Source organism: Leptosomus discolor, chromosome 7 (genome assembly GCF_034619465.1).
Source record: "Leptosomus discolor isolate bLepDis1 chromosome 7, bLepDis1.hap2, whole genome shotgun sequence".
NCBI classification, from domain to species: Eukaryota; Metazoa; Chordata; class Aves; order Leptosomiformes; family Leptosomidae; genus Leptosomus; species Leptosomus discolor.
Window position 1 is genome coordinate 24074113 of NC_141397.1, and position 25694 is coordinate 24099806.

General features: G+C 47.8%; 3 protein-coding genes across 4 annotated transcripts in view; 2 read left to right on the forward strand and 1 right to left on the reverse strand.

Annotated features, from left to right (window-relative positions):
* Window positions 1-4453, forward strand: part of SACM1L (SAC1 like phosphatidylinositide phosphatase) — a 31122-nt gene extending 26669 nt beyond the window's left edge. The window contains exons 15-20 of the mRNA XM_086468686.1: window positions 81-150; window positions 240-312; window positions 771-864; window positions 949-1041; window positions 1723-1780; window positions 2426-4453. Of these exons, the coding sequence (XP_086324812.1) occupies window positions 81-150; window positions 240-312; window positions 771-864; window positions 949-1041; window positions 1723-1780; window positions 2426-2562 (525 nt within the window). The 3' untranslated portion in view covers window positions 2563-4453. The remainder of the gene's footprint in view (window positions 1-80; window positions 151-239; window positions 313-770; window positions 865-948; window positions 1042-1722; window positions 1781-2425) is intronic.
* A 1060-nt stretch (window positions 4454-5513) lies between these two features.
* On the forward strand, window positions 5514-11846 carry SNRPD1 (small nuclear ribonucleoprotein D1 polypeptide). 2 transcript variants are annotated; one of them, XM_086468256.1, is made up of 4 exons: window positions 5514-5546; window positions 6074-6152; window positions 9209-9275; window positions 11673-11846. In XM_086468256.1, exons 1-4 carry the CDS (start codon window positions 5533-5535, stop codon window positions 11747-11749), a joined length of 237 nt encoding a protein of 78 aa, XP_086324382.1. In that variant the 5' UTR covers window positions 5514-5532; the 3' UTR covers window positions 11750-11846. The 2 variants fall into 2 exon arrangements, with proteins under 2 accessions (XP_086324382.1, XP_086324381.1); XM_086468255.1 differs by having other exon boundaries at window positions 6074-6150; window positions 9084-9275.
* Window positions 11847-13124: 1278 nt separating this feature from the next.
* Window positions 13125-25487, reverse strand: SLC6A20 (solute carrier family 6 member 20). Its single transcript, XM_009956554.2, has 11 exons — window positions 25367-25487; window positions 21412-21552; window positions 20592-20683; window positions 19825-20052; window positions 18321-18431; window positions 17717-17958; window positions 16846-17008; window positions 16160-16364; window positions 15399-15558; window positions 14178-14343; window positions 13125-13274 (listed from the first exon to the last, which is right to left on the reverse strand). The coding sequence occupies exons 1-11, from the start codon at window positions 25485-25487 to the stop codon at window positions 13125-13127; spliced, it is 1779 nt and encodes a 592-aa protein (XP_009954856.1).
* Window positions 25488-25694: the final 207 nt, after the last annotated feature.

A 25694-nucleotide genomic window follows, 5' to 3' on the forward strand; every position in this document is an offset into this window, starting at 1 on the left:
AGAAATACAGCTTTTTCTGAAAGCAAATCCTAATTCTTCTAGCAAACTAGTAGTGAGCCTCAATCTGCTCTTTGTTTTAGAGGCTAGGTGTTCTGCATGTTGGACAGAGAATTGAAGAGCAAGCAGACTTTGAGAAAATCTACAAAAATGGTAGGCTGTTTATAGAGTTCAAACAATCCCTTTTTTCCAAACAGAGTACATAACTTCCTTAACCTTTCTTAATGTTTTCCTATTCACAGCATGGGCTGATAATGCTAATGCTTGTGCCAAACAATACGCTGGAACCGGTGCCTTAAAGACAGATTACACAAGGCAAGTCAGCCTTTCTTGTAAAGGCCTTCTGGGTTGTTGGCCATGTTGGGGATTTTCTTTAAGCCTTCATATCCAAGAAGGTTATTAATTTGGGGCTTAGGCCATTAATGAGTTTTGCAGTGGTTCAGCTGGTAACCTGTCAGACTAAAATCTACAGAACACCATTCTTCCCTGTTTTGATACAAAAGGAGAAAAGGCTATCTGGAAATAAAACCAAGCAAATATGCCTCTTTGAGGCACGTTTGTATTGTGGGATGGAGAGAAGTGTGATTTTACTTTCAAACTTTGTTACAAGTATGTGTGGTAATAATGCAGAGGCAGCACTAGATAAATGTATTTACATGCAGGTGTTCATTAAACATAGCACACACTTGAACAATGAATGAACTGTAAATCTGAAGTTATCCTCCTGAAATTATAAATCTATCTTAAATATTTTTCAAAACTTCTTTTTGCAGAACTGGGAAAAGAACTCAGTGGGGCCTAATAATGGATGGCTGGAACTCATTAATACGTTACTACAAAAATAACTTTTCTGATGGATTTAGACAAGTAAGTTAGGCTTTTAACTGTGGGGAAATGCATTTGATAGATATTGCTGTGCATTTTAACTCTTTCTCTCCCTTTCTCTTCCAGGATGCGATTGATCTTTTTCTTGGAAATTATTCAGTGGATGAAGTAGAACCTGCTAGTCCTCTACATGTCAAGAAAGATTGGAAGTTCTTAGCTGTGAGTATGGAGACTTTATTCATGATTGGAGAAACACATACAACCTCTTAGTCACTTGCTTCATATGATAATTAAAACATGTCTATGTAGTAACAGTGTCCCTATAACCTGGTTATGTTTCTATGATACCTGCTTATAGGACTAAACCCAGACTGTTCCCTTGACAGAAAATGGAGTGTCTTTGAGGTATTGAAAAAACTGCTGCTTGCTTTTTTTTTTTAAATCTTTAAGTGGAGAGGGAGAAATTCTACTAGTCATCATCAGTGACTGTATCCTTCTGCAGAAGCAGCTTGTGAAGATCTCTTCTCATACTTCATGCAGAAGCATAGGCTGTGACAAACTTTTTTTTTCTCCCCCTTCTATTTTGTGAAATGGGATTTAGGGACATCACGGACTTAACCAGTGGCTGGTGTATTTAAAAAAAAAAAAAAACACAAAACAAAAACCTCAACCTCTCTAGAGATATAAGGTGTATTGTAATTTTTAATCTGATTACTGAACACACTCTTCCAAATTCTGGAGCTATCCAAAATTTTCTTTGTACCTGACAGCAGGTGAATTGGGAATTAAAGCAACTTCATTGCAAAGCAAGTAAATAGCTTAGCAGTACAGCCCATCTTAAAGGAAACTAGAGTATTTGTGCTGCAGTATCAAGTGATTATTCTTTTTCTCTTTCCCTAGTTGCCTATTATTATGGTGGTTGCTTTCTCCATGTGCATTATTTGTTTGCTAATGGCTGGTAAGTCACTATTGAGTTTAACTTTACAGAGTTAGCTTGCTTGTGTGTGGACTTTCTATAAATGGTTACCAGAAACTTCTCAATCATACTAAAAGGTGTTTGAGCCTTGCTCTGAAGATTGAGGGTTAGTGCAGTACCATTAATGTGGAAAAACCTGAGGTACTATAAAAAACAATGTTAGAACTTCTACAGAAGTTGCTTAAGGGGCAAATTTAGTTGTGCCTGTGTAGACATCTAGCTTTATAGGCTGGGTGAGTCCCTGAAAGAATACCTACCTAATTTGGGCAGAAAGACAGTTTAGAAAAGCAAGGTATAGGCATAAGCCTGTTCTGATGGATATCTCGCTAATCTAAATCTGTGTTGGGAGTCGTGAAGGTTTTTGCCTTCTGCTTTTGCCTTGAATTTTCTAACACTTTACCAGTAGAGTTCTTGACTGACTTCTGTAGCTGTCTGCTCAGCTGTGTGGCAAACAGTTTTCCTGGGTAAGGAAGTAAAAAAAAAAGACTCCAGTACCCATGGAGGACTCCTAACTTTATTTGACAGGAGATCTCTGAAGGAGGGCTTGAAATATTTTGCTTTTCTACTAAAAAGCCCTCTCTGGTAGTTGGAGGTAATGAACTAAAATGCTTATCTGACTCTCAACAGGTGAAACGTGGACTGAGACACTGGCCTACGTGCTTTTCTGGGGAAGTGCAAGCTTTGGAACTTTCGCCATCATCCTTTACAATGGCAAGGATTTTGTAGATGCACCCAAGCTGGTCCAGAAAGAGAAGATGGACTGAATTTGTGTGTGTGGAAAGCGGCTTGGTACTGAAGATTCCTCAAGCCACACTTGGAGTCTCTACTGACCTGCTTTCCACACTAAATAGCGGTCTCTTTAACATTCTTCTTGGCAGCAGGGGGAGAAAATTATGTCCTTTGGTGGTGGTAGCTTTCAACTGAGACCTGACTGGACAGTCTTAGTTGCAATGGTCTTTGGAATATTGCATTAGTGGAGGCAGCTCCACCTTACTGAGGTACCACAAAGACGAAAGAGCTTTTTGGTGTCTGGGATGTTTTAGGGCGTAAGTGGACTGCTTAAGCTCATAGTCCACCTGGGCTAAATTTTTGGTCTCTGGTTTGACAGGAGAGAGCTCTGATGCTGTTCATGTGTCAAGAAACCCAGATCTTGAAGCATTAATAATGGAGCTTCTAATTGTGGTCTCTGAACTAATATGGCTTCATACCAATAAAAAGTCCAGTTCTGAGACTACTTACAGCTCGATTGCATTTGTTGTGATAAAGTCCACGTTAAGGAGTACTTCGTGTATATTTGTGTGTGGATTATCTTCACTAAATACAAAAGATTTTTTTTTAATCGTAATGCTCTTCTAAAATGAGCTTTTTGCCCTGTCTTGTTTATCTAGGACTGATGCAATATTCTACTAATCATTGTTTGGGTGAAAGGACAGTGTAGTTGGATGTTCCTGAAGTTGCAAATGTCTTGCCTCCAGATGATGATTCATCAGTTAGCAAGTTAAAGTACAGAATTTTCTTCTTAAAGATGTAAATGAAATCAAAGAATGTAAGAGTCCTTTGCAGTGTTTATTGAACCTTCCTTATGCTAAAGGTCCAAAGTACTCCATTACTTTTAAGAGTGGGTCACAATGTAAAAGGTGAATTTCATATTGTTTTGCTAGTCAGCTGCTTCTGTTCTTGGTTATGTTGAAATAATTCATGAAAGAAGGAATAATAACCTGAAAATGTTTAAATTCCATGTTTGTGCTTGGGAGCAGCAGCTTGCTTTTCATGCATGATACTGTAACACTTTTTAAAAAAAAAAGGAGGAAAAAGTGCTACAGAATAATTTGTGCTGGTTAATAATAAATGTGTGTCTTTAAATTTAGTGCTTCCAAGCTGTATAAAAATAAGTAATCCTAATTAAGGACCAATTTTAAACTTTGTCACTTATTTTTTATGGTTTGTTTAAAACCAGACATGGAACTTGCTTAAGGCGCTGTGCATTGTTTAATATTTCCTGTAAGTACAGCTGTATATTCAGATTGCGAGTATAAAATTTAAATGGGGGGAGGGGAGAAACATGTAGAATACTAGGACTAGCACAGTTGTCGCTATTGAAGCTAGAACACAAAACACTGATACTTCGGTGTTTTCTCGTGTTACGACTGAAAATATGTACAGATTTTTGCAACTGTTAACTGTTCATTTTAACTTTGAATGTTTCTGGAGGCCTCTCTGGGTTTTGTGTAAACATAACCTGTTCATAAGCACTAGTACTTGCAAAGTATCTGTTTGCTTCTAGATGCTGTAATGGAAATACCAGTTGATGGTTAACTGGAAAATCCTCTAACTTAAAATTTTCAAAGGTGATCTCCATTATAGGCACAAACTACAAGAACATCATAGACTCAATATTTAAAAGTGATGGCTCACTGGCAGGTGCTGGTTTGATTGTCTTGCAGCCTGGAACTAAATTTTTGCATCTTTTGGTGAAGAACTTGTTGCAGCAAAGAGCAAATCTGAATTGCTAATGTAAGAGATATGTAAGATGAACAATGTAGGGTGTTTTAGAAGTCAGAAGGCATCTGTATTTCAGTGCTTTGCAGAGTCTGTATTTCTAAAATCACAAATGGTGTACTCATAAATGACAATAAAATGTTCAACTTTTCTAGATATACTGTCTGTGGTGCTTTTTGTGCTTCGGAGTGAGCTGTTCCCAAATTTTGGCTTAGGAGCTTAGAAGGGTGCTTTGGTTTTCTGTCTTGTCACTGCATGTGAAGGTACTGCTAGTCTGTGCTTAAATACTGGTGACCCTGCACTGCACCCTGTGTCAGAGTTTGTGTTAGGGTCATGTTCCAGCCTTCAGGGCCAGGCTGGATCTCAGTCAGAGCTACTGGAGGTGGGTTTCTCTGGTGTTTAATCGGCACTGGTGCCTCTCTTCCCCTACAAGAGTGCTCCGGGTGTTTTTGCTGGCAACAGCAATAGGTGCTGAGGGTGAAAATTCAAGTTGTCTTCTCCCTTTCCCTCCTCCCTGCAGGCACACACCAGCTTTCTTGGGGTGGTTGGAGCTGTTGTATTGCGATATGGCAGCAGGCAGTTGCCTTGGCCTGCCCCAAACTCGAACACAAAATGCACCTGCCCCCGTGTGCACGTTCTGAGCTGGGTCTTACTCAGCTGCTGAGGGAATAATGCCTGGGTGAGCCTGCTGTGTACGTTCAGATGAGATTATTACTGTTAAAAGCTGCAATTTTCTTTAAATAAATGAATTTTTTAAAGGCTGTACTCCTGGGCTTTGGGGTTTTTTATTTTTTGAAGCTCGGAGCACGTTTAAAATCAAATACTTGACTATTTCTCCTTAAAAGGTAAGGCAGCAGTAGCCGTGCCATCTCATTAAAAGCTCGCGTGCCCCGGGCGGCCGTGGCGCCCCGCCGAACCCACCGCTGCCCCCAGGCCGCGCCTTCCCCCTTAACCCGAGCGTCTCCTCGCGGGCGGGGCCCCTTCGCTACGGGAAGGGGGCCCGCTGGCGCCGCCCCTTCCGCCGCGCGCGCGCGGCGGCGCTTCCGCCCATTCATCGCTGTCGACGGCGGCCGCTTGCTGGCGGCAGAGGCGGCGCGGCCTGCTCGGAGAGGCCCCGCACCGCCCGCGCCTCGGCCTTTCCCGCCCAGGGCCTCTCTTCTCTTCCCCTCTCCCCGCGGGGCGGCCGCCGCTCCCTGCCCGAGGCCGCCCGGCCGCAGCGCCGGCCTCCCGCCGCCATGAAGCTCGTCAGGTGAGCGGATGGAGGCGGATTGCCGGCGCCCGGCCTTGGCGAGGGAGCCCGCGCGCGTCAGCGGCCACCTCGCGGGGCCCCTCCCCCACTCCCGGCCGCTGCGGCGGCGGCTGCCCCAAAGCCCCCCGGGCGCTGCGGGCGGCGGGCCGGCCCTGGCTGGCGGCGGAGGCCTGCTTTCCCGTGCCGCCGTCTTGGCCGCGGCCTGGCGGCCCGGTACAACTGCGCGGCGCGGCGGGGGGCGCCGCAGCGGGGCCTGCACGGGCCGCTCAGTAAAACCACCGTTTTGGGGGGAAAAAAAACCCGGATTTGTTTAGAATTGCCTGCCTGAGATACATTAACGAGTCTTAAAACGTTTCCTTCTTTGTGCAATAACGGCCATTTCGCCCGGAAGCGGGACGCTGGCTTCGGCAAAACGTCGGTCGAGTGTCCCAGCTCCCGGTGGCCGGGCAGGGTATGCGGTTTGTTCGGGTGGGTTGTTTTTGTTTGCTCTCGTGTGGAGTGAACTTTTTCTTTGTTTTAATTCCCAGGTTTCTAATGAAGCTGAGCCACGAGACTGTGACCATTGAGCTGAAGAACGGGACGCAGGTGCATGGAACTATCACAGGTATGGCGGGACGGGAGGTGACAGCAAGAGCGGTGCCCGTTACCCTTCTGCCCGCCGCTGGCAGCCCCGGCTCGGCCCGGAGCTGTTTGGTCTGGCGCTCCCTCTTGCGGGGACCGTCTCTGCGAGATGCGGGAGGTGCTCTTTGTAATTCACGAGGTACGTCTGTTGCAGAAGAGCCTGGACGTGGCAGAAGTTACTGGGGGCAGAGTGCAGAGCTGTGACCAGCCACCTTTCGGTAGGCAACCACGAAAGTACTTGGAAATTTCAGCTGGTCACAGATCGTCTTTGGACGTGCCAGTGTGGGCCAGTTCATCCGCAGGCAAACTTAGGCTGTTGATCTACTTTCTGTAAGCCCTCTGTGGATGAGGAGCAGCTGCTGGGAGGCAGTGAATTCACCGCAGTCCTGGGAGCCTCAGCCTGGCTGCTGGCTTGGCTTATAGGCAGGCTTGGGGGTGAGGGTAGTAAACTGCCCCACGCTGTTGGCCAAGCCAGCGTAAGCCTGGCGTTCTCTTGGAACTTCAGCAGCCTGGTGACGGTGGTGAGGTGGTTCTGCTGCTGTTTCGAACCGGTGGTGGAAATACAGCTGAGTTTTTATAGGGTGTTTCGGTACGTCCGACTTTCATTTGTGAAACTGTAGCAAGCAATAAAAACGTGACAGCTGAATCGCCAGAAGAGGGACTTCCTTCTTTAGCGGTGGCACAGACAACTGGCAAATGTTAAGTGCTGGTGTGGTCTTAAATCAGTTAAATTTTGTGTGTAGGCAATTTTAATCTAAAAAATGAATTAATTTCTGCTGAGCCTGTTTTTGCGCTGGTTAAGGAGCTCTTGCATGGAAGTGCATCTTCGCATATATTTGCATTGATTTCATGAAGCAGGTTTGAAAACCTAGCGCTGGATGGGGGGGATACAGGGCAGAAAGGAATCCTGGGGGAGGGAATCTGGTCCCCCGCTGTTGCCAAAGGTTGGTCATACACGTTTGTGGGCGCTTCTTTGTGTCACTGGGCTGAGAGCTGTAGGAAGAGCCTTTATGGTTCATTTTATGGTTCTCCTGTGTATTCAGAAATGTGCAGACTGTTTGCTTTCATCATACCAGTGGGGGATGTTGTCCTGGGAGTATTCATGTTGGCATTACCTCAGAGACAGTCGGGTGTGTAGGTGGGGCACGTTCTATTTAATGAAGCAGCCTTAGGGTCGAGCTGATGGACGTGCTTCGTCTCCTTCCCTTCACTCACCCCAGGCTGCTTTCAGAAGCTCTTCTGCCCAGATGCTGTTAAAAAAATAAAATTCAAACTTGGCAGAGTTGTATTCCAGGGTATTGCTTAGGTGCTTCTTTGGTTGGCAGCATCCTGCTGAGATGCAGCGAAGTTCCAAATGGGCATCATTTTGCAGCCAGACCCGTCAGCTTTGGTTAGACCCGAGTGCACCACCCTGGTACGTGATTGCGGCACGCTCTGTGGAACCCAGGAGGGTCGGAAGTGAGCAAACCGCCCGTCTCTGGCCTCGGCGCTCTTGAAGGCTTAATTGTTTTCTGATAAAATACCTTCAATATGTGGTACCATCTATGGAAGTATGTCAAATGCATGGCTGTAAGGCACCATCACTGTGGTTACGAACTCGGTGAACAGCCAGTGTGTAAGAACTGGGTGGAATCAGTACGGTGAGAGAGCAAAGTCTCTCTCGTTTTCTGCTAAGAGCCTGTAAAGCCTTTGAATGCGATCCGTACTTCTGAAATGGCAGTCTTCCCTTTACACCACTGCTGTTCTGAATTGCTGTGCTGCCTGCAAATCGTCCGACCTCCTCTTCCTCGGAGCAGGGGCTGGCCCGAGCGGGGGTGCTGAAGGCGCAGTTTCAGGTCCTGCATGCCTTACACAGACCGAGGGCGGGGCGGGGGGCAGGTGGCTTGCAGGTGCCAGAAAGCTGCCTAAAACCTAGAACTGAGGGGAGAGGACAGAAAAACGTAGGGAATAAGCACAGCACAATGGTTCTTCTGGTCCTGGCCTGCCACTTGCTTGCGTTATTTGCCTTTGGTAAGACGTCTTACAGTTCATCTTCCTGTGTTTATGAAATGAGACAATAATTGTTTTTACCACAAAGTGTAATTTGTACAGAAGTTTGAACACGCTAAAAATTTTGCTTGCGTGGGTGCCCTGTCACTGAATTAGCAGGTGTATGTAAACCACAACTTCCATCTTTTGCCTACAGTTTTGATCACAAAAAGTTACTCCTTATTTTGATCTTCATAGTTTGAGATCAAATCCCACGCAAGGCTTGTGATGTGCTAAATAAAAACTAATATAGGGCTTTTTTTTTTTTTTTACGTGCATCCAGCTGAGACTTTTCCCGTCTCAGATTACGCATAGCACAGCACAGTGGGCACCGTACTGATTCCACCCAGTTCTTACACACTGGCTGTTCACCGAGTTCGTAACCACAGTGATGGTGCCTTACAGCCATGCATTTGACATACTTCCATAGATGGTACCACATATTGAAGGTATTTTATCAGAAAACAAATGCTGCTTTGGCAATGGGATTTTTCTAAGGCTTACAGAAAGAGGAAATGATCGAATTATTTTTTCTCTTCAGAGGTTTGTTTTGCTTCTTTGTAAAGGACTAAAAAAGACTGGTGTTAGACTTGTGTAATGAGCAGCCGTTTCTTTGTTGTTCAAAGGAATTGTTTTACAAAATTGCTGTTGCTGGGACCTAGATAACGATCTCTAGCAGTGAGGTGTTAAAGGCAGCAAGTGATAAATTAGCATAATGTAAGAGAGGAAAAGACATGCCAGTTCCTTCGGTTAGAGGCTGAATTAGTGAGTGGGAGAAGCAGGTGTTAGTGAACAGGATAAATATTGAAGCAGGTGCGTACTTCAAAATAGCTGGTAAGGACCATCTTAGAGGCCTTCATCCCTGAAATTAGATTTGTGTTGTTTCAGGAGTGGATGTCAGTATGAATACGCATCTCAAGGCAGTGAAAATGACATTGAAGAACAGAGAACCTGTACAGCTGGAGACGCTGAGCATTCGAGGGAATAACATCCGATACTTCATTCTGCCTGACAGTTTGCCTCTGGATACTTTGCTAGTGGATGTTGAACCAAAAGTCAAATCCAAGAAAAGAGAAGCAGGTAGGTTTGTGCTTTCCTGGTCTGTGTTTGCTCTGCCTTTGTATGTGTTTTGGTGCGCTGAATCTGATGAGAGTGTCTTAATATCTGCATTTGGCTGCTAGTTCTTCTGTCTCTGAGGGTCCGATACTGAATTGGCAAAGTCTGCCTTGCCCACCTTCTTAGCATCTGTAGCGCTTTATTCTGTGTGAAATTGTGTGTGTGGCTTTTTATACATCTGTTTTTAAAAATGTAGATGTTTTTAAGCTTGAGTAAGTCTTAACCTATCACAATCTCAGAGTTGACACCAAACTTACATTTCTTCTTCTCCAAATGCCTGCTGCGTTTCCCTGGCTTGTGTGAGGAGCTTCACAGAGCCTGATGAAGTACAGAACAGCCTCTTGAACAGTGCTGAATGCTTCACTGAGATCTCAGTTGGTGATGGGTGAAAACAGTCTGTCAGAGAAGTGAATTTGAGAGTTGAGAATCTGGGGGAGTCTAGGCTGTATTCCGACAAGCACTTCTCTGGCTTGGGCTCCCAGTAGTATTCACTGCCCTCTTTCTGGAGTTTTGGGTTTTTTTCAAAAGGCTGTTGGTCAAAAACCTTTTCCCTAAAAGCTTAACAGTATAGAGAGTAATTCAGTTTTAATCCACACTATTAAAGATTAATATCTAGTAAACCACAGAAAATCTGTAGGTTGTCTTTAGGCAGTATGTGTTTTGCCCAACAGTTAATCTGTGTGGTTTTAAAATACCAACTTGTAAGCGAAAGCTGGTTGTGCTCTAGAATAATGTCGTACCGTTTCTCCTGTAATTAGTGTTTAGGTGTTTGGATCTGCGGTCTGTGATCGATGCGTATGTTAGGGACTGGTGCACTTCCCTTGCTGGAATGGTGTGTGCGTCATGAAGGGCACGTGGTACAGCCGCTGCCTTTACAGGCAGTAGGTGTAAAGCCCCTGAAAGTGTTTGGCTTCTCTCATGTCCATTAAAAACGTCCTGACCACCTGGAGAAATGAGCGTGGTTGGATTGCTTTTTTTTTCTGAACCTCACCATGTGATGCAAACAAGAACATCGCTGTTTCTTTTTAACTTTGAAGAAAGACGAGGAGCTGTGACAGCGCCCTTTTCCTTGCATCTGCAGTGCACCGGGGCACGCTTGGAGCGCAGCTGCCTTGTGCTGGGCTGTGCCTTAATGGGTCAGCGCGGGGCTGCGGCGGCGCGGAGCACCTGCTCTGTCCCCGGCAGGCGCGGCTGTCCGCGGAAGGCAGGACGCCGCTGAGAGACGTGCCTGTGCCTCGGCTCCGGGCGTGCTGGCACCCAGCGAACATGACTGTCCGCTGATGCACCCGGGTGCCGAAATCATTCCGCCAGGTGTCAGTGCTTCCGTGGGCTTTAGAGTCAGTCGGTTACCAGCACGGCCAACACCACTTTCCTTCGCACAAGTTTGTCCCGTGCCTCTGCTCTTTCTGCAGTTCTGATCTACGTACCGTCAGGCGGCACGGAATTGTCACAGCCTGCGTCTGGCATGGGGGTGCTAGTGTGTGCCTTTCGCCCGGCCACCTGCTTCCACAGCAGTTGAAGTACCTTTCTCAGCCCTACAGGGACGAACTTGTTTGAAATTAACCAGTGATTTCAAAAGCCTCTAGGGTAGCCTTGCAGCCTGATGGGACAGGTCGTGTTTCTTTAGGAAAAGAGGGTGAAATGACATGTTATAGCCGTGTGGATCACGTGACCTCCAGCGGTTGCTTGCAGCCTGAATTATTCTGTGGTTCTGCCTTCCCTTTACCATTAAATGGCAGGGCCTAAAAGCAGGAGCACATAGCCAAGGCCTTGGCCTGAGAATCAAGCCTGAACTTGACAGAGGCATCACTGAAGACAGTCGGAGCTGTTTGGTGGTGGGATCCTTTCAAAATGCTGCCCTTTCACATGGCGCCAGAGAAGGGCTGAGCCTGGGTGTCTTGCAGTGTGTTGAAACTCTTGTGTCCCTTTAGCAGAGTACTTTGTGAACCGCAGCGCGAGCTGCGGCAAAAGAAAGTATCTTTTCCACTGTGACGAATAGTAACAAAATACTCTTGTCTTGCATATGCTTTTTCTGATACCTGAAAAACTAGATTTTTATTTAAAAAAAAAAGAGGAATCATAGTTCTCTGTCAGACTTAGCCTAGCGTTTGGGAGCAGCCAACTGTTACATCCCTGTGTTTCCTGCAGAGAAGCCAGAGACAGGCAGTAGTTTGTGGAAGTTGTGTACTGAAAAACCCAACACAAAAAATGAAAATGTTGTCTGAAACTTACTGAGCTTTAACAGACTTACTGTCTCATCACAGGGAAGCAGTATGTTGTCTATGCTTGGTACAGAATGTTTTAATCAAAATGAAAGTGTTCCTGGGCCTCACTGGGTTTATCCTTTCTGTTTCCTCTCAGTTGCTGGAAGAGGCCGTGGCAGAGGCCGTGGCAGAGGCCGAGGTCGTGGAAGAGGAAGAGGGGGCCCAAGGCGGTAACTTCTCACTGCGCAACTGTTACCAAATTCTGGGCAGTTTTGGATATTTTTTTGTACAGGTCTTGTTTATGGTATCCGTTTTTAATAAACTGAAAGGTGGAAAAGTTGTCTTTGCTTCGTTAGTGAGGTCTGGGGAGGGAGGCACGTCCTATTCCTAGAGGCTGTTGCAAACTAGGCGTGACCTGGTGTTGGTTGTTGTTGTCAAGATTTCACCCACCCCTGAAGGCTGTACAGTTACTCTTGCTTTTTTGCCCCAGAGCGAGAGGCTTGTGTTGATGTGCTTTAACAACCTTTGTTGGAAATTGATCCCTATTTTATAAGGCACTTGCCATTTTCCAGTGGTTGCTTAGTTAAGGCACTCATTAAGAACCCGCATCCCAGAATGTGTCTGATGCTGTACTTCAGAGTGACCTCGTTAAAGTTCATAGATACAGTTTTACTGTTTTGTGTTACGTAACGCTTACGGTTGGACCATGTTGCTTTCCTTATAAAACGTTCACATAGGGAGATGAACCGGGTCTGTGGAACTGCTGGATTGTTACCTCTCACAATTAAAGTATACCTGGGTATGAACTTTGTCACAGCTAATGATGTGGCATACTTTTGTTGGGGCGGGGCTTGTAAAGCAGCTTTTATCACAGATTTTTTTTAGTGTTCTTAGAGTGCATCCCTAGAAAACACGAAGTACAGCACAGTGCTCAATTACGTACTGGAATTGGAAGTTTACTTCTTCTGGAGGTGAGAGGACTTCTGCAGCTCATATGTGTGTGTGTATATATATGTGTGTGTGTAAACTGCTTTGCTGGACACAAGCGTAAAAGAAGCAGTATTGGCCACATTTATCTCGAATACCATCCTACTGCCTTTTCCCTTGCGGGAAAGGGATTACCACACTCGTGTCACAAGACTTCAGCAGTTTCACCTGTTGGTGACATACAGATATCATTTCAAATAACATGCATCCTTAAGTGTGGCCTACTTGACAGGTAAGGGTATTTGCCAATGCTTCAGTGCAGGAACATGCTTGGTTGGTTGCTCATGTTTCCCCATAGACAGAGCTACAACAGAGTGGAAAAGAATTACCTAACATTGTGTAATGGGTGGATACGCTGGTTAATTTGTGCTAGCAAGCATTTTGTGAGCTGCTCTTCTGTATTTCCCTCTCTTACAGAGGCCATTTTAAAGCTTCATCTTGTTACAGAAGAGCTTTTTTTTCCAAACCATTGTGGAACCTCCTAAGAGCACTTTTTGTTCAATGTAGCACCCACAGTTCTCAACTATAAATAGCTGCTACGAATAATGGTTGCTGCTGTCTTCCAGAAGTGCCCGGTCGCTGGCGACAGGGGTAGGATCGTCCCAAATCCAGCTGTCGGCGTTCATGCAACAGTTGAAGCACTTTCCCTCTTCAGTCTCTTCCTTACCAAAGTTACTACTGCCCCCAGGGGTATGCACATGGTGGACGCCGCCACCAGCAGCCCGATCACCGCAAGGGCGTAGCCTGGGTAATCCTTTGTCACCAGCTGCCCCTGCAAAGGAGAGAAGCAACATTGGGTCTGTGGGCCTGTGGTTTTCGGTGTCCTGGAGTCGCAGCTGGAGCAAAGCCATGCCCGCGTATCTGAACAGGACACCCGAAAAGCGCTTGCAGGCTGGAGCAGCCCGTGACTGTCCTCAGTGCTTTTCTTTGTCCAGCTGTACAAGCTTAAAATTGACAAGAACGGAGCTGCTGACAAAAACATTGGGAAAAACTTCTGCAAGCTTTGGTAAAGAGCAGATTTTGGCTTGATTCATGTTTCTTAATGAGATGGCTCGGCCCTGACCTCTGTCCGGTCGCTGTGTTCCTCTCCTGGAGCCTGTGGGCTCATGCTGACACCCAGTCAACAGTCCAGGCCCCGCCCGCCACAGGTCCCAAATCAGTGATGGCATGAAAACAATGTGTGTAATTTGTTCCTGCATACTAGGAACATTTCTACAAAAGGTTATGAAACAAACAATTACTTATCCAATAGCTTTCGTTCAAAACTGTTTTGGCCGTGAAGAAAAATGGATATGGAAATTTATTCCAGCAGCAGCTCAGTTCTGTTAAAATACCACTAATTTTGCTCAAAATACTACACTTTTAAAGTAATTTTTCTGATTAAAGTGTATTTTTTAAGATGATATTTGGGTCAACATGAATAAAATTTTACTGTTTGAAGGGGTCGATTAAGACTCACAGAGGGAAGTTAGTCCATTTTAAAGAACCATGGCATTGTCACATTGAACAGGTCAAGATTTCCCTGCTCTTGCCTTGCCACAAAATTAAGGGATGGCCCCACCTCCAGCTGCGAGCTTTCAGAATGCAGTTTTGTGGAACAGTGTAGTTAGGAAGGAAGGCTGTGTCCTTGCAGGAATTAAGGAAAGTTTAAAACAAACAAACGAAACTATTTTACCTGTGTGGCATCCCATGCTTGGTATTGCAGTGTTCCTGTGAGGATGTAGTCGGTGAGGTAAAATATAAGTAGGCTTATAATTAGCAATGGGCTAGCAAAAGCCCACATAATTTTCCAATACCAGTTTGGCTTGCGTCCAATCATGGTGTGAAGATCTTTCTCAAATCTGTGTTTAAAAAAAAACAAAAAGCACATATTTTTGAGAACAGCTGCATACGTTCAACTGACACCTTGATCTGAGTTACTTCAAAACCTCCTATAGAATTAGACGTGTAAGATGGGAAAGGGGAGTACAGTTTCCCAGAAGAGTAACAAGCAGAGAGGTATTGTCTGAAAACCTGGCTCACCAGGATCACATAGTGAAGGTGAAATCAAATAAAAAAGGTAGCAGGGATTCCAAGAGGATCCCAAACTGCAGAGGAGTAGCTAGAAATAGGTACAGCAAGAAAAGTCCCAACAGAATCCTCCTGGAGTGCAAGTTCAGACCGCTATTGGTGTAAGCTGATTGAGACAAGCAATAATGCTTTAATTCTGTGGAGAAAACTGCTCGGTTTTGTGTAGTCGAGTTGTTCTCACTGCTGTTACTCGACTGTCTTTGAGGAAGTACTAATGCTGGGGATGGTGCCTAAACTCACGCAGGAAACCTGGATCTGACTCGAAGGCTTTGCACTCATCGAGGACATAATACCAGTGCAGGTGCCTGAACGTGTGCTGTGCTGGCAGACAACGAAGCAGATGGTAAAGCCTTTTCCTTTAGATGCCCTGAGCGCAAACACCTCTGCTGTTCAAAACCTTTCCTGATGCTGAATCTTGCTTTCGCCCACAAGGGATGACTTGGGAGACCAGCGATGTGCAAGGTGAAACCAGGCTTACTGGCGCTGTTATGCGTGTGCTGAATCACTGTGAAAGGAGGAGCAGCATTTCAGCAGAAGGTGCTCTTGAGACCAAAGACAAGAAGAGCAGCGAACAGTGTGTGCGGCTCATGAGCACTCCCCTGCCTGCAGAGCAGTGTCAGCCCAGCCTGGCCCCCGCGCAGCCCTGAACCCGAGGCCCTGGAAGGGGTCTGCAGGGCAGCGAAGACCGCCATCGCCTTGCTGATACCACAGCATAGGAGAAAAATTTAGCCCAAGATGGTATTTTTATTCTTGGCCCTGCATGTCTTGGCCAGTGATCACTCCCCCAGCTATCCCACTATGAAGAAAGGAGGGTTCAAGCTTTTACCTTCTTATCCCATAGATGTAACACACAGCAATGGTTTCTACCAGCACGATGAGCAGCAGTGACAGTGTGGCTGCGTAGTCATTGAATATGTCAAACCAATAATTTCCAGCCTCCATGGTGAAGATCAGGCCAATCACACAGTTAATGAAACACACAACACCTGCGTGGATAAAACAGGGATCCTGCCGTGACACCTGGAAATCTAATTGCACGGGGAAAATGTCATACTTCTTGTGACTAAAAAGCTGGTGGGATTTCCACGGATTTCTCTTAGGGAGCAGCTTTCTCAGAAGAGAAAGACTTTTTTTTTTTTTCCCCCTTTGGAAAAGACCTGGGTGTGGGTGTGGGTGTGTGTCTTAAACTGCTGCTCCTTAGACCTGCAGTGTCTCAGCATCCCAGCGGTATCAAGATGGGATAATGGTGATGTGACTGAAGAGCCACTCACTGCAGGTATCTTGACATTTGTCCTGGCCCTTTGAGTTTCACTGTCAGTAGACACCAGTCTGAAGGACCTGGGCTGTGTTGGGAAGCCTGCAAATACACAGCCACGATCGCCCTAGTGCTTTGAGAACTCCCGAGGCAAAGTGCTGTACAGGCTGGGCAGGATTTCCCAAGGGCAGGCAAACCCTCCTGGCAGCATATTTGATACTCCCTGTGCCACCTGCAGTCAAAGAGGGACCCTTGACAGCTGCGGGACAGCAAATCTTTCTCGCACACATGCTCCCACTGCGTGCCTACGCTGCGACTCGGCGGGCGCTTACCCGAGATCACCTCCTTGGGGAAGTGGGTGGCGATGACCCTGCTGTCGGTCAGCGGCGTGAGGATAGCGGCGGTGTTTCCCAGCATGCTGCCAATGCCCAGCATCAGCAGCATGACAAAGTAGAGCACAGAGTACAGCTGGGGCACCTCCATGTTTTTGATCGCTTCAGAATAGACTATAAATGCCAGTCCTGTCCCCTGGACAGCCTGCCGGCGAGAAGGGGGAAGAAGTGAGTTATGGGCAGCTCCTCATTTTGATGAAGGATGTAAGAACAGAGACTTAAGAGACCGACCCTGCGCCACAACAAAATACACCGGCAGTGGTGGTTTTGCACAGTGGAGGCAGATGAGACCTTCGCCAGTTTATTCAGGCTGCACGGAAAGTGGCGTAGTGCTGCTTGTACCAAAAACATTCACCCCAGACCTTTGTGACCTGCCCTGCCCTGCAGGCGGAGCCAGCAGCCCCACTGCATTGCCCCCTGGCTCATGACCCAAGCGAGCCCCTTGCCAGGCTGAGCTGATGCCCCCCGACCCCATCCCGAGGTGCAGAAATGAGCCCCGCTGCAGGTCCCAGCCAGGCTGCTCCTGGGGGTGCGGATGCGCCCATGTGGGGCTGAGGGGCTGCCTGGGCTCAGTGGGAGGAAAGGCGAGAGCGGAGCCCAGGCGCCAGCACGAAGCGGTGGCTCACCGTGTCTAGTTCAGCTTCCAAGCTGCAGTTTTTAAGCTGCGGCGATAATTGGGCGTATTCCTGCGGGTGGGCCGCCATGAGGTAGCCTTTCATCTCATTGAGGTTGTCTGCTGTTACAGAGCCTTCCTCCAGGTCAAAAGCGTTCATCAGCAGCAGGATCACCCTGGGAAAGATTACGGGGATTTAATGGCTTTCAGGCCAAGGTATAAAACTGAGGCAGGTTTTACACCCTTCTCCATCGGCCCCCCACGTGGGGATGCTCTGCCAGCCCCAGGGCTCCGGTCTCCCTGGGTGGGAGCCACAGCACTTCCACCAGGGTGGTGGGACACAGGCAACCTTGCACTCATCTCTGCTTCGGAAGGAGCAGCTCCTGCTCCCACACCACCCCGCCCAGGTACTTTCGGTGCTGGCCAGTGCCGGGTGGCATCTCTTCCCCTTTGCCCTCCGGTCTCACGTCCACACCTCACCAATTTAACAAGCCTTTTGGCGAGGAGCAGTGACTAGCAGCTTGGTTTCCTCTCTGTCAGCAGACAGACTGAAAGCTGTAAAAATACGAGTAAAAGTGTAACTGCTGCGGGCCTTGTGCCAGGGATGGCATGTAAGCTGGCTGCCTCGGCGCACGATCTTGCAGGCTGCTGGGCACTTCCAGAGCATCACCACTGAGGAGGCTGAACTTGGCACCCTGGCGTCAAAAGGCATGCCAGCTCTGACCTTTCTTCGCAGCCTTCATCGCTTTAAATAGTGCCGTAAGCTCTGTAAGAGCAGTAGCAGATCTGGTCTCGGGGCACTGCTGTGTGCTGTTATGTACCTCCCCTCTTACCTTCCCCAGAACGGCTTGCAGCGGAAAACAAGTGAAACACCAGGCTCTTACTTGTTTACACAGCTTTCGTAGTTGAACGTAGCCTTGAAGCCGTAGATGGAGAAAGTCACAATGCTGGCAAATATGGACGTGGTGCTGTTGATCAGCGAGACGATGATGGCGTGCCTCTCGCAGTTGTTGCTGGGCTCATTGTAGCTGGCAAACGCGATGAGGCTGCCGAAGCCTAGTCCCAGTGAGAAGAAGATCTGTGTGGCAGCACTGATCCACGTCTTGGGGTTTGACAACTGCTCCAGCTGCAAAACCAGACGGGGAGAGCATGAAGCTGCGCACAGATGGCTGGCTCTGCGCCTTCCAGCCTGCGGGAAAGGGGACAAGCCCCTTTGTGCATCCATTTTGGCTCAGGGGCATTTTGGGGCACAGTTACTTCTTAGTCTGAAAGTAATATACTACAGGCTACGTTAATGGGGAGGTCTTTTCTGCAGGAGAAGGCAAGCAGCTCATGGGCACCAGGCAGAACAACCGTTTCCAGCTGCCTGACCTAAGCCACTGCTGCAAAAATTCAATACAAGGAAAAGGAGCATCACCACCTTTTAAAACCCTGCATGTTTGGTAACTAATAACATTTCATGAAAAATTCAGTACAGCTTTTCTGTACCTTTGGTGTGAACATGTAGACAAGCCCATTCACAGCTCCATGAAGTGTTAGTCCTCTGATGAGGTATATGATGAGAACGCAGTATGGCAAAGAGGCCGTTACATAGACCACCTGGGGGAAGGAGAGAAAAAATACCTTGGTCTAAAAAAAATACATAAGACAGAACTAATCTACTATGGTCAGTTTCACTTACTTTATATAAATAATTGCCATTATTTGTTTGTTACTTTGTATTAATCTTTAAAGAAATATTTTCAGATAAATCTAACTTCAGATTTAGGTTTTAGGAAAACAAGTTTTTACTAATAATAAAGACCTGTGCTGCTTTCGCAAGGTCTTATCTCTAATTGGAAAAATAAGAGCAAAATCTAAAATAGTTGCAGCATTTACAAATTCAGTTCTGCAGCATTTAGTGGGGTAACATCAGTTTGCAACTGTCTATCAAGAACTCAATAGGCAAAGGTCAGCCATCATCTGCTCTAGGAGGAAGGTGCGCAGACCTCATAAAAGGTCAACAATGAAACATAAATGAAAGTATTTTAATTCAGATGTGAAAAGGACTTTAACTTAATGTAACCCAGATGGGGGATGGGGGCAACTAAACCTTTCAGTTGTCTTCCATGAGGTTTTGATCAAACCCCTGTTCAGTCTCCATGCTGGAGAAAGCCACTTGCAGAAAAAAAAAGGGAAGAGAATCAGTTGGATAATTACCAAATATTCCTGCTATTTGCACCTGCCTGCTCTGCCAGCCAGCATCTGCCTTTCCCTGTCACTCACCTGGAGATGCAGCAGCTTCACCTTCCCCAGCGGGACAGCCCTGCGCCCGCCGCCCAAACCCTCTGCTGTTCGCACACAAGGGATGCAGGGGAAGCCCTCTGCGACTCCCTGATGAGACCTTGCCTTCCTGATGCTGTTTCAATGCTTCTTAGCTATTTTTTTAAATTTCTTTTTTGCCCCCGAAGCCAGCTGCAGCAAGTTTATAAGGTTATTCTTAGTTTACAGTCCCTTGGCTTTCTGCATTTGGCTAAGACGATTTGGGGATTACAGCCCTCAGCTTGCTTCTTAGTGCAGGCTCAGCCAGGACATTGCCTTTTTTCCCCCCCTTCCTCATAACTTCTGCTGTGGATAGAAAGTGAGTAAAAATGCCTGGCAGATGTCTTTTTTTTTTCTTGCAAAGACCAAGGAACAGATGTCTCCTGACATGGCTCTGCTGTGACAGATGAAGTTCTGAAGGGCCAGCAGCCAGGTGGCTGCTTTTGCAACAGAGGTGGCTGCATTTAAAGGTCTTTTCTGGATTTTGGGGTTGTTTTTTTTAGTGTTACTCAGTGTTTTGGTTGAGCCTTCTTCATTTGCAGCTTAACAGGGTGGCGGAGGCAGCAGGCCTGGCTGCTCCAGGGGAGGTGCCATAACCCCAAGTGACAGCAGCCGTGGCCGACGCCTTTCAGCGCTTGTTTGTCCCCCCCAGGTCGTGCCCAGGCTTGGCGGGGCTGCGCCCGCCCCTCACCTTGCCAGTGGACTCGGTGCCGCGGAGGATGCAGAGGTAGACCACAAGCCAGGCCAGCGTCAGGCAGAGAGCCTGCTCCCACTGCACGCTCCCGCTGGCCTCCAGCGACGGAGAGATGTTCAGGGTCTGCCGGTACCAGAAGTACTGGGTGGACGATGTCTTCTCGCACTCCTCCTCATAGCCGGTGCGGTTGATGTTCAGGGGGCAGGTGGCCCACGGCAGGGGGTCCTGAGAGGGAGGGGTGTGGGGAGTGCCTGCTGTCAGCATGGCAGGGAGAGCTGGGGGGATGGGGTGGGGGGATGAAGGTGAGGGTGGCTTTCTGCCCAGGGCTTGCTAGTCTCTGCATTGTGCTGCCTGGGGCTGGGGATGACCCCCCCCTCCCCTGGGGATGACCCTTTCTGACCCTCTCCCCTGGGGATGACCCTCTTTGATCCTCTCCTCTGCCTTCAGGCAGACTCATCCCCAGATGCAGGACACAGGGGCCACCAAGGCACGTGTGAGCAAGGCACCACAGGGCTGGCCTGGACCTGTGTTTCATGGTGAGGAGAAGACACCCCAATGGCCCTGGGGAGCCCCCGAAGGGGGACACCGCTGCCTCATTTCCCCCTCAAGAAAAGCCCTGGGAGGGTTTCTGGAGCTTTTGCACCCACCCACCCCCCTGCAAACAGCTGACGCTGGTGCCGTGCAACATCCAGCACCGATGCAAAGCCACCGTGACCTTCCATGGCTACAGCAGGGTCAAGCCATGCCGCCGGGTGCCCACGCACCTGGAAGGAGTGGAAGAGGTACCAGAAGGCCCAGGCGTTTATCACGTTGTAGTACATTGAGAGGAAGAAGGAGACAACGACGCTGGCAACGCCTGCGGGCATGGAGGGAGGCACTCAGTCAGCAGCAAAACCCCGAAATGTCCAGGGCCCTGTAAAGCTTGGGAGTGGCGCTGCGGCCGGTGCAGGGGGGCTTTGCCTCTGCAGAGCAGTGTGCACAGGGCATGCCGGCACTGCTGCAGCTGCCTCCTCCTCCCGTCAGGGCTATCCTGCACTGGATTTTATACTTTAGCCCCTGGCAGGGTGAATATTCAATGTATCATTAAAAATAAAATGTGTATGTAAACAAATTAACAATAGTTTGGGTTATCAGGGTAATTTAACAACATAATAATGTAGCTAAGAGTGGACATTGGTAAACAGTAGGCAGCAATGGTAGGAAATTAAGGCTCTGTTTTATCACTCCACATTGAGCTTATTGGGAAGATGTTCTTGGGTCAACGCCCAGTGCAGGCAGCCCCAGGGGTGGGTTTAGCGCTGGCCTTCACACTGTGATTTTGGCAGTCTGCCTGAGGGCAGGGGGACTGACATCCCCGAGTCCAGGGACCCAGCACAGCTACTTGGGGTCTGGCCCCAGTGCCCCACAAGGGTCGGGGTAAATGGTTGCCATGACGTGTCTGGACAACCACTTTGCTTAGCTTGGTGAGACCCAGTAAAACCCCAGCTCCCATCTGGTTTCTTCTCTGAAAGACAAAGCTCTCTGTTCAAAAGTCACCTGTGTTCCCCAGGTGCTTAAAAATAAAGATGAAGATTGTGAACGTACCGACACCGCAGAGGTAAGGGCTTATTATTTTCCAGGCACCGATGCTGCCCTGACGCATGCGCTGCCCCACAGCCAGCTCCAAGTAGAGCAGTGGCATCCCCTCAGCAATCAGCATGATAAAATAGGGGATCAAAAAGCCACCTGCAAGAAAAACCCAACAGACAGCCTTCAGCAGATCAGCAGCATAATAAACACCATATTTGACCCTGTTTGTGGTCAAATCACCCTGTTACTGTTCCAGGAGCTGGCTGAGGCTGGGTCCTGTCCAGGCACCTTGTGTATTGGGGGCATGACCCAACCCTGAGGGACATCTCACAGGGTTTCAGGTGCTGTCCCGGATGCTGGTGGGCGCTAGGCACCTGGGCGCGGGGAATTTTCCACAGGCACTTGGCAGAGCTGGGATTTCTGCTGTTAAACTGTGCCAGTTGCCACCCCGGCGTGGCAGGGCTGCCCAGGTGCTTTGCGGGCGGTTTGAGCAATGTTCGGGGCTGGGGCTGTTAAAGGGTAACTAACTGCCAGCCAAACCTTGCTGGCAATGAGAGAAAGAGGACAAGGGAAAGATTTACTTCTTGTGTGGCGTTCTGTGGCAGAGCCAAAGTGCTCAATGAAAAAGTAACAGCAACATCCGTGCTGAAGAGAGAGTTTTGAGTAACGTGTTGAAGTCTGGCCTGGCTTTAAAAAAAACCCCAACAAAATTAAAAGCTCCCAAAAACCCCCATGCTGAGACCACAAGCACAAGCAACAGGGTAAAGGTTTCCCCCAGGGTGCCACCTGCAGGAGCAGAACCTGGGACAGAAGCATTCAGCCTCCTCCCACCCCACATCTGCCCGTCCTGGCTTCTGCCTGCACAGAGAGCCACAGGGATGCTCCTGTGGAAGAAGAGCGGCAGGAATGGGCAGGCTGGTGGTGAGGGAGGGAAAAGAACCTTCCCACCCAGCAACCAGGATGCACTTCGGCTTAAATTTCTGCTGGGAAAAAAAAAAAAAAAAATCCTTGTCCTCGACTTGGGGCTCACTTCAGAAAGAGCTGCTGACTGAATCAAAACCTGGATTTTTGTGAAGTCTTTCCTGCTTCTCTCTTTATAGCAAGCCAAAAATATTTACGCAAATATCTCTTATTTAGGATTTAATCTGCAGCATTAACATTCCTTGTGATGGGCTCTGTACAGTGCCGTGGAGGAATGAACTCCGGGCAGCGACTGAGGCAAAGAACTGGAAATAAACACCAAGCAATAATCCGGTTTATTCTGGGAATTAATTTCCCACCTCCCAGCTCTCTCATTATTAACAGCCTCTTTGTTAGTCCGTTAGATAACTTCCTGTGCCACAAGGGATCTGTCAGAGGTCAAGGGCTCCCACAGCCATTCTGTCCCAGTGGGGTGCAAGCTGCTGCAGCAGCTGCCAAGGGGAGTTTTGCCCTGTACCACAGGGGAGAATCACCATTAGGGCCTTTGCGAAGGCTTTTCCACCCTCCCAGCAGCGTTGCCACATGTTTGGTGTTGGCTTTGCCACCTTGCAGGGAGGCGGAGTGCCTTCAGGTTTGTTCTTCACCCCAATGTCCCCCAGCAGCTGAAGGTGCCGCGGCTGAGCCCCCTGCCCCTTGCTCTGCACCCTGTTTGCACGCAGATCTTGCTCCCAACACTACTTTTCCTAAAGGGTGGAATCAAAATGCCTCATGGTAGTTGACTCAGAGCAGCCGCAGGAAACAGCTCCACTGACCTCGCTGCTCATTTACACCCGGCATTGCTCCCTACAGTGCCAACCGCCTGTGAAAACCAGCCCCCAGGCCAGACCCCTGCAGTTGGCACAGGGTGTGGAGTGTGTCCCGCGACTGGTCAAGGCGCTGGGCTTGGCCAGCGGCACCCTCGCCTCTGCTCAGCATCCTGACAAGGGCTGGGCACTGCTGAGCACCCGCCCGGCTGTAAAACCATCCGCGTGTTGTTTCAGCCTGGCCCAGCCTGCTTACAGACAGACTGACTGCACCTATGAGATTCGAACGCCTCTGCTCAGGTCAAGCTCTCTGGAGGAGAGCAAGGAGGAGGAGGCAATCTGCTGATGAATGGAAAGGCAGAAGGTTGTAAAGTCTGCAACTATCCTGTTTATGAGTATCATCAGCGATAAGGGCCCTATTCCTCTGATGGGCAGGACAGGGGCTGACTCTGCTTTTCTACAAGGAAGATGCCAAACAAGTAGTTGCTGGCATCTCCCCTAAGCTCGTTGCCTGGCATATCCAGCTTTTAAGTCCCTGAAATGATTGTTTGTCAGCGTGGGCTGTGCAGACCCCTGGGAAGCTACCAAATCCTTTTTAAGAGGGCAGTGAAAAACAATTAAGAAAAGCAAAGCCTGCTGTCAGGAGTTTTAGTTTTACAGTAGGGAGATCTGCCTCTCCCCTGGGAAATTTAACCAAGGAGGATAAAAAAACCCCATGCTTTTCAGAAAATACTTGGGTTTATTTATTTTTTTTTTCTAGGTTAATAAAGTGTTCTAGTTTTGGTTACACTTCAGAGAATTTTCACCACCTACTGCACTACTGATGGCTGATACGAAGAGGCTAAACCACGCAAAGCCCCCCAGTATCTGAGTTTTGCTGTACTTCAGGATGTCTGCCAAGACAGGCTGCCAGGGAACTAATCATGTGCAGTTTAATTGTGTACAGAAACACTTGCATTTTAAGATTTGTGCTAGAGTTCAGTGTGGGACATGAAGTCTTTACTCTCAAAAGCATCTGCGTAGAGGAGCACACCTAGAATTGCAGCGTATCTATCACTTCCACTGTTGGAACTGTCTAAGAAAGCTTCAGACACTGCAGCATCTGGCTTCACTCTCTGTATTATGGGGATTTTTCTGACCTGATCCCCCAGAGTCTCAGTGCTGAGCTGGCTTTTCAAAAACCAGCACGGTCCAACTCCTACTACCACATGTGTATTTAGAAGTAAGCTACAAGCCAACAAAAGCCAACAAAACAAGCACAAGACAAGCTTGTGCTTCCTGAAAGGAAGAAAAGGTGGAAGCAGACCAGAAGCAAACAAAGCAGATACTCATCATGTCACTTAATGCACAACTGAGATGGGTTGAACACTATGACAATGGATGCAGTGTGAGAAGCAGTGTAAAACTGGGATGTCTTAATAGGAAAGGCTCTTTATAAGGATTCTTCAAAACATGGTCATTAACCAGTGCTAGCTGTATACTAGAAGAGATTATTAGTGTTGGGTTTTAACTAATTTAATTAACTGGCTTTTGATTTCTAAGGAAGAACATCTGTAGCTGGTATAAGATACAGACATCAACTTTCTTCAGTTTGGACCTAGGAGAAGGATAAACCTTCAAAGAGGTTTTTTTTGGAGTCCAGACCAATTTATTCCCTGTTTTCAAATCTTCCTGGGAGGCTTTAGCTGCAGATCTCCTGTTGAGTAAGGAGTTTCAGCCAACTTCAAGCCAAGTTGTCAACACCTAAAGTAAGGCTTTGTACAAAACACAACACATTAAGGACAGAAACTTGAAATGATACAGCTGATACTTAAATTAAAATCAGCACAAGCCTTTCCCCTTCTCAATAACTTCCAAGTCCCCATATGTGAACCTACAAGACTAGTTTCTGATGCCTTCAGAGTGGTTCAATGGGGCAAGAAAGTAACAAATTAATACCATGTGGACCTACATCTCTCATTCTACCTCCACCCTTTTAGAAAACATGGGCCTTTCCACTGTTTCATTGCACTTCTTGGAAACAAGTGCCACTGTATTGGGGCAGCTGTCAGGCAAAATCCTTATGCTAAAGTATATGTAAAATAAAGCAGCAATAGAAGACATTGCACCCCAACAAAGAGTCTGACCTCCCACTCTGCCCTGGACCCTGCTGGGTGGACAAGGCATTAGCATGGACAACATACTTTCGGATCTAAAGCTTGCCACGCTCTTTCTCAAGGGAAGCAAGAAACATAAACCACACTTACCGCCTCCGTACATCTGACATAAGTATGGAAACCTCCACACATTTCCCAGCCCCACAGCATAGGAAATGCAGGCGAAAATAAACTGCAGCGGATTGTCCCATAGCGGCCGTGATTTCTCCATTGCCTACTTCCAGGCAGAGGTTTCAGCAGAGCCTTCCTGCCTTCGCTCCTTCAGGTACTCTGCCAGCCCTGCCTCAGACTCCACGCCAGCCCAGCCTGGAGGGGAGGGAAAGGCGGAGGAGCTATGCTTGCCAATTCCTATCAAGCTTTTTAATTACTAATCTTATTAACAGGCACATACTGAAGTAGGAATGCTGGTAAATAGATT

Excerpts from the sequence above, each read along its gene's own strand:
- SNRPD1 (XM_086468255.1), top strand. Across the intron at positions 6,151-9,083 it reads GGTGCATGGAACTATCACAG|GAGTGGATGTCAGTATGAAT; the intron begins GTATGGCGGGAC and ends GTGTTGTTTCAG. Across the intron at positions 9,276-11,672 it reads ATCCAAGAAAAGAGAAGCAG|TTGCTGGAAGAGGCCGTGGC; the intron begins GTAGGTTTGTGC and ends GTTTCCTCTCAG.
- SLC6A20 (XM_009956554.2), bottom strand. The coding sequence starts at position 25,487 with ATGGAGAAATCACGGCCGCTATGGGACAATCCGCTGCAGTTTATTTTC. Across the intron at positions 17,009-17,716 it reads TACGAAAGCTGTGTAAACAA|GGTGATCCTGCTGCTGATGA; the intron begins GTAAGAGCCTGG and ends AATCTTTCCCAG. Across the intron at positions 14,344-15,398 it reads TACATCTATGGGATAAGAAG|ATTTGAGAAAGATCTTCACA; the intron begins GTAAAAGCTTGA and ends TTTTAAACACAG.